Source organism: Apis mellifera, linkage group LG1 (assembly GCF_003254395.2).
Source record: "Apis mellifera strain DH4 linkage group LG1, Amel_HAv3.1, whole genome shotgun sequence".
NCBI lineage: Eukaryota > Metazoa > Arthropoda > Insecta > Hymenoptera > Apidae > Apis > Apis mellifera.
In genome coordinates, this window is record NC_037638.1 from 2,445,028 (window position 1) to 2,453,011 (window position 7,984).

At 29.5% G+C, this 7,984-nt stretch overlaps 1 protein-coding gene across 1 annotated transcript; it reads left to right on the forward strand.

Annotated features, from left to right (window-relative positions):
* Positions 1–4,874: 4,874 nt before the first annotated feature.
* LOC724331 (pre-mRNA-splicing factor CWC22 homolog) lies at positions 4,875–7,480 on the forward strand. Its single transcript, XM_026446324.1, has 2 exons — positions 4,875–4,992; positions 5,093–7,480. The coding sequence occupies exon 2, from the start codon at positions 5,100–5,102 to the stop codon at positions 7,314–7,316; it is 2,217 nt and encodes a 738-aa protein (XP_026302109.1). The 5' UTR covers positions 4,875–4,992; positions 5,093–5,099; the 3' UTR covers positions 7,317–7,480.
* Positions 7,481–7,984: the final 504 nt, after the last annotated feature.

Below are 7,984 nucleotides of genomic sequence, written 5' to 3' on the forward strand. Positions count from 1 at the left end.
GACGAGAGCAGTGGACGAAAGAGAAAGAAGAAGAAGAAGACGACGACACGACGAGGAGTCGAATGGAAGAGGAAGAGCGTGTGAAGCGTGCAGGAGGAGGAGAATGAGGAGGAGGAGGATGGAGTTAGGTGAGCCGATGAAGGCGAGGAGAGAGACTTAAATAATTATCGTTTCGAAGGGGTGGCGGCCTGCTTCGCGCGAAACCAGGAGCGAGCTGAGGCCGCATCTGTTTCTGATTATTAATTAATATCAACCAACCCGGGGCCGTGTTCGCATGAGCGACCTCGTTGCTCTCTCATACGTAGTCGACACAGCCATGGAAAACCAAACCGCTCTCGGTGTTGTGCACGTGTGTGCCGGCCTATACACCCGTGTTTCGTACAAACACGCGCGCAGGCCTCGTACAGATCGTTTCAGAGATGAGGGTCAATTGGCCGAACGAACGAATAATAAATTTTCCATTCGAGCTGACCACTCTCTCTCTCTCTCTCGCTCGCTCTCTCTCTCATCTCTTATCTCTCTTATATTACTTACGATACTCGCAATAGACGAAGAAACGAAACGTAACGATTTCGTCGAGTGGAAGTTCCTTTAGAAGAAAATAGTGAACGCGTTAAAGGAAAATTGAATCTCTCCATGTTTCTCGATCTCTCGAAATCGATATATTCCCCAAAACAAAAACTCATTATTCTTCTCATATTATTCTCTTGTCGATTTTACATTGATTTATAATTTTGAAAAATCCGATAGATTTTCTGCACACCGCAGAATTTCGCGTGTGCTATTCGCTGATAGAGAGAGAGAGAGAGAGAGAGGATAGAGGTAGGGGAAGGAAGGGAGACGGAGAGAGATAGGCGAATCCCATATTCATATGTTGCGCAGAAATGAACAGAATGCTCGGCGGGCATTAAAATTAATGAAACGAACGGAACACGCGTTTTAACGAAAATGTATGTGGGCGATCAGGCGGAAGTATACCCTCTCGGACATATATATATATATATATATATATATATATATATATATATATATAGCGGGGAGCGTACAAACGCCTCCGGGTTTCGAATATACGGTTGATCCCAGAAGTATCCGTTCACGTTAGATATTCGATATGTTTTATGCAAAATTGTTCGTATCGATTAAAAAAAAAGAAAAAAAAGAGGAGCAACTCGATGACGATTTTCGACACATTCGTGATATGCATTCGTCGTTTTTTATTCTATTTCGCGTGATGACCAATCGTTTAGAAAATAGAAAACGCGAATAAAACTTCGTAAGTGTGGAGATATTAGGATACTTTTTTTTAAAATTAAATTGCACGAATATGGTTCAAGTGTTCGTTTAAATGAGATGACCAGGCCTCTGTATTATTGAATAGTAATGAAATTTCTTTCTGATCTAAAATCATTATAAATAGAATTTAAAATTCAGAAATGATAATAAAATTTTAATGTTCATAAGAAAATATATTGTTGAGGATTCGTTTTAATAAAAAAGATATATTTACGATTTTTTTAATTTTATTATTCAATCTTATTATATCAAATACTCGTTTCTCTCTTCAAAAATTTCGTTTCCTTTTTATTTTTCCGATAAACATTTTTCAAGCAAAATATAGGACCAAATATATTTTTATTGGTTAGAGGAGATTCTTTGAAAAATTTATTCCACGACGAAGCGAAGAATCGTGGAGCGAAGGGAAGATTTCTTAATTAAGAAACTTGACTTGATCGTAAATGAAAACTTCAGATGGATCGAAGCGTGTACACGTTAGATATAATTTTAGACAGGATGACATTTTAGGGCAACAGGAACGAGTAGACGCACGAATATAAATTTGTCCATTATCCAATGATTAAATTTGTTGAGGGTTGCTTCCTGAACCCTTGCCAACCTAACCCCAAAATATTCCATTGGTAAAATAAAAGTCGCTTGATTATTCGAGCATAACCATTAGCATATATTAGTTTTAAAATAAATGATTATTTAAAGCAAATTATTTTTAATTGACTTGTTGTTACCTGTTGTTCATCCATTGATAAAATATATTAAATTACAGAATTATTAATCGAAAACAAGGACGAAATAAATAGGGAATGAAATTCTTTTTTCTTATTCACGATTTGTAAATTATTTTCTATAATCTAATCGTCATTTTATTTGATTTAACCTGTTGACAACATTTTAATTATATTTATAAAGATTGTGATGAAAATATAAATGAAATAAAATTTATTCAACGCTGATTTATAATTTATATAATTTACTTGCAAAATTACGTTTCTCTTATCGTCCAATTTTTTTTCCCCTTTTTCCAATTCAAAATTAGAATATACTATATTTTGCCGGACCTATGGAGGCCCTTCTTGCCCTTACCGCTAGAGGGATATATACAGAAACGTTTTCTCGCTAGTGCTCAGTATCTACTTCGTTTCTATAAATAGATTTCGAAAACCCATTTTCGACATCCCAGCGTCTAAGGCAGGGGCCTGTCGGTAAGCCTTACTGATGAGTCCTATGGCAGGCCCCAGGACGAAACGCTTTCCCTTTCCTATTCTCCCTTCTATCGTCTCTCTCCTTCTTCTTTCAAGTTGCACCGAGGCACGAGAATACACGAGAGGGAGAAGGGGGACCATCATCAACGGTGAAATGTGGACATAGATTGTCATTACTCGCAGGAATTCGTAATTCCTCTCCTAGGATGGTCAACGGGGCCAAATACCACGACGACACGAGTTCTTCACATCCATCAAAACACACCAATATTCCAAATTGGACCGAGATGAAGACCAGGCTAGGACAGTTTAAATACGACTGCTTTATTTGCCGCAAACTGTGGAACCGCGTATGGACTTTACGAAAGAGATCTGAAAATCGCTACAAGTTGGCACTTCAGCATATATTCTCAATAGAGGTGTGTTATACACTCGTGTCGCATTGTTTCTACTTCTACGGCTTACTTTACTACGCGTCTTCTGCAATTAAGGCAATTTGAATGGCACTCTTTCTTACTATGTTCCATCACCGTCATGGGGGAAATAAAACAGTCTTTCTTGTGGAATGCCTCGTGGAAGGCGAGAGAGAGAGAAGTACTGTGTATTCGCCCACTTAGGCAGATTTGGAACGAACAAGGACTTCGTGCAAATATACCTGCAACTAATTCCTCTATTCCCTCCAATCGTCTAAGGCGAGGGTCTGTCAGCAAGCTTTACTGATGAGTCCTATGACAGACCCAGGACGAAACGGTTCTTTTTTTTTTTCTTTCTTTTCTCAAAATCTCAAAGTATAATATATATAATTTTCGTTTCATATATTTTTCTAATTTCCTTTTTTTATTTAACTTTCTATTTAAAATATAGTATTTCTATTTAATATTATTTTTGCGTGATTAAATTAATTTTGAGAAACTGATTAATTCGGTAATTGATAAAATCTTTGTTTATATTTCTGTTTAAGGAAACGAAAAAATGAAATTCGGAAAAATCATTAAATTGCAGAATTATCATTTGAAGTGTAAATCTATGACGAATATATTAAATAATGACAATTAATTGGATTTTAAAATTTTTTAAGTAAAATTGTAACTACAAAGTTCAATATATATTATATATTTGATTTTTTAAAAATTAAATTAAAATCTAGAAGAATTGTACTTTTAAAAATTTATAAATTTTAGAATATATTATTCAAATTGTTCCAATTTATTTATATATTATACTAATCTTATATGGATATTATTATATGTATATATATATATTGCTTGAATTAAATCGAAGAAAATAAAATTAATTAGACATTGAAGAAAATAAATAATGGAAGAAAGATAGAGATATATTAAAAATGAAATCAGTATCATTTTTAAAATGTCACAAATGAAATACGAATATAAAAAAGAACAAGTAAGAGAAGAATAAAATGGAATATAAATTTACCGTTGGCGCCATCTTTTGAAAACTATTGATATCTTTCCAAAGCTAGAATAAAGTAAAGCACTCAAGAGATAGCGTTGACTTTCAATTCTTATTTTATTTTATCCTCTATATCTTCAAAAATACCTCTAAATTTAAAAGATAACGCTAGCTAGTCATTTCTTATCCTATCTTCATTCTTCTCTTATTATTTTTTCCTTATCTATATTTGTGTTTAATTTATAGCACTCTAGAAACGATATTAATTTAAGCTCAAGAGACTGATTTGTTATAATTTTATTATCTTCTTTACCTAACCTATTGATTAAAAATGTTAATAAAATCTGTTAAATTTAATTTTCATTATTTTAATAATTTTATATTATTTTACATTATGTAATTTTTATATTATTTTTATTACCATATTTATTTACCATAGATAAAATTATTAATCCCATCATGATATATGATCAAGTTAACAGGGAAATCTACCATATCGATATTTAGATAAATCATTAAAAGCAAATTTTAAAAACTTAGTTTATTTTGTTTGCATAGAGCTATATTTTTATTATGAATAAATATTTAGCGCAAATATCATAAAATATCTTAGAGATAAATATCTTATAATATTCGTATATATAAATACATCTAATTTAAATTTGTTATACATAAATTATACATTATTAAATTCATTAAAGAATTTTTACATTTGTGTATATATTATACTATATTATCTTTCTTGCAGCAGCAGAATACAAAAAAAATCATTTTCTTGAAAATGAGATAATGAGATTTTCTTTCACATGAAGATTTCAATGCTATTATCTTCCTTTTTTTTTTCATACTTTCTTTTTAAAATTTTACTTTTCGATGATACAATTTACGAAATATAGATGTCGCAATAAACGTATATTGTTTTGTAACGCCATCTTTCTCTATGATAGGGAATTTCTTTGACAAAACTGACAATATAGTTACAGAATAACATTACATCTAATCGGAGACGAAAGAGTGCTTGATTTGAGAAAATTTGTGAGGTTATTTTTATATAGTGTCTTGAACTGTAATCTCAAATCATTAAGTAAGTATATTTTATTTAGTTATTAAATTATAAAATAATTATAAAATTATTATTCTAATTTTTCTAAAAGTGTCTTATTGTCATTATTTCCAAATTTCAGTTACAAAATGAAGAGATCGCGTTCTACTCGAGACAAAGATAATTATGAACATCATAGACATTCTAGAGAAGATTATAATCGAGATCGAAATAGTGAACGTAACCGTGATCGAAGTCGAGATCGAGATCGCAATCGTGATCGTTATTATTATGATGATAGAAGTAATAAAAAGGACCTTTCTTATAAGAGACATCATGATTTTGATGAATCTAGTAAAGAAATACAATCACATGATCGACACAAATTAAAGAAAACAAGAGATTATGAAAAGGAAAATAGAAAAAAAACAGAAGAAAGTAAAATTACAAATAAAGAAATGGAAAATAAAAAAGAAACAAATGCTTCTGATGCGATTGAAAGACAAAATAGAACTGTTGAATTATTAACATCAAGAACAGGTGGTGCATATATACCACCTGCAAAATTACGTTTAATGCAGGCAGAAATAACTGATAAATCAGGAGCTGCATATCAACGTATTGCATGGGAAGCTCTTAAAAAATCTATACATGGTTACATTAATAAAGTTAATGTTAGTAATATTGGACTTATAACTCGAGAACTTTTAAAAGAAAATATTGTTAGAGGTAGAGGATTACTTGCTAGATCTATCATACAAGCACAAGCAGCATCACCTACATTTACGTCTGTTTATGCAGCTCTCACAGCAATTATTAATTCTAAATTTCCAAATATTGGAGAATTAATATTGAAACGTCTTATAATACAATTCAAACGTGGTTTTAGAAGAAATGATAAACCTCTTTGCATATCTTCTGGAACATTTATAGCACACTTGGTAAATCAAAGAGTAGCTCATGAAATTGTAGCATTAGAAATTTTAACTTTGTTAGTGGAAACACCAACAGATGATTCTGTAGAAGTTGCAATTGCATTTTTAAAAGAATGTGGAATGAAATTGACAGAAGTTTCAAGAAAGGGTATTGAAGCTATATTTGAAATGTTACGAAATATATTACATGAAGGACAATTAGATAAACGAGTTCAATACATGATTGAAGTAATGTTTCAAGTGCGAAAAGATGGATTTAAAGACCACGAAGCTGTTGCAGAAGAACTTGATCTTGTGGAAGAAGAAAATCAATTTACTCATTTAATAACATTAGATGAAGCAACTGATTCTCAAGATATATTGAATGTTTTTAAATTTGATGGAGAATATATAAATAATGAAGATAAATACAAACAATTGAGTAAAGAGATATTAGGTTCAGATATTAGTGATTCAGAAAATGAAGAAGAAGATGATGAAGAAGAAAGTTCTGATGAAGATAGTAGTACTGCTGCAACAGAAGGGAAAGAAGGTGTAATTGTAGATAACACTGAAACAAACTTAACAGCTTTAAGACGTACAATATATTTAACTATACATTCCTCGCTTGATTTCGAAGAATGTGCACATAAATTAATGAAAATGCAATTAAAACCTGGTCAGGAAACTGAACTTTGTCATATGTTCTTAGATTGTTGTGCAGAAATGAGAACATATGAAAAATTTTTTGGATTGTTAGCTGGCCGTTTTTGCGCAATTAATAAGATATATGTTACACCATTCGAGCAAATTTTTCAAGATTCATATCATACAATACATAGATTAGATACAAATAAATTACGAAATGTATCAAAATTTTTTGCTCATTTATTATTTACTGATTCTATATCGTGGGAAGTATTATCTTGTATAAAATTAACTGAAGAAGATACAACAAGTTCTAACAGAATATTTATTAAAATTTTATTTCAAGAACTTTCTGAATACATGGGATTATCTAAACTTAATCAACGAGTGAAAGATATTACATTACAACATGCATTCGAAGGATTATTTCCTAGAGATGATCCTAAAAACACTCGTTTTGCGATAAATTTTTTCACATCTATTGGTTTAGGTGGTCTTACTGATGATTTAAGAGAGCATTTAAAATCTCATCCAAAACCTGTTATAATACCTACATTAGAACATAAAAGTGAAAGTGCTTCACATTCTTCACCAGATTCTTCTTCTTCTAGTTCAAGTATAACATCATCTTCATCCTCTTCAAGTAGTTCTGATTCTGATGATTCTGATGAGTCTTCAGATGAGAAATTAAAAAAAGAAAAGAAAAAGTTAAATAAAGAACGAAAAAAGAAAAAAATGATAAAAGAAAATAAAAAAAAATATAAGAAGAAAGAAAAATCTAAAAAAGTAAAAAAACTCAAGTAGAATTTAAGTGAACAATAATTGTTATTATCTTTCATAGATTCAGGTTATTATTTTGAACGACATGCTAGAAATCAGCATGTATTATGTGGTATTATATGGTTTTGAAAAAACAGTGTTAATATAAAAAATATAGAAACTAGAAAGATTTGTATATAAATAAAAAATAAAAAAAAGATATCATAAGAATGAAATAAAATTCTTAAAAATATTAGAATATAATTTAAAAAATACATATATATATATATATATATATATATATATATATATATATATAAATTTATGTATATATGTATATATATTTTTTCATCTATATTATATAATTTATTTTAAAAAAATTAGTATTTTGAATATTAAAAATAAGTGTATATAAAAATCTATTATAAGTATATTTAATTTGCTATTTTGATACAATTTTACTATATTGTAAGTATACTTTTTATAATACTTAAATATATGAGAAACTTATAAATAAAAAATTGTTTATGTTATATAAATGATTTTAGACATAAATAAAAAAAGTTTATTGAAATTATAAATAAAAAAATTATTTTTGACATTATGTTTAATTTAAGGTCAAATAAATATTAATATCTATTTTAAAATAAACAATTATTAGTAAAATTTCATATAATGATTTCTAGAAGTTATTTTCTCTAACTATATTTCGT

Excerpts from the sequence above, each read along its gene's own strand:
- LOC724331 (XM_026446324.1), top strand. The coding sequence starts at position 5,100 with ATGAAGAGATCGCGTTCTACTCGAGACAAAGATAATTATGAACATCAT.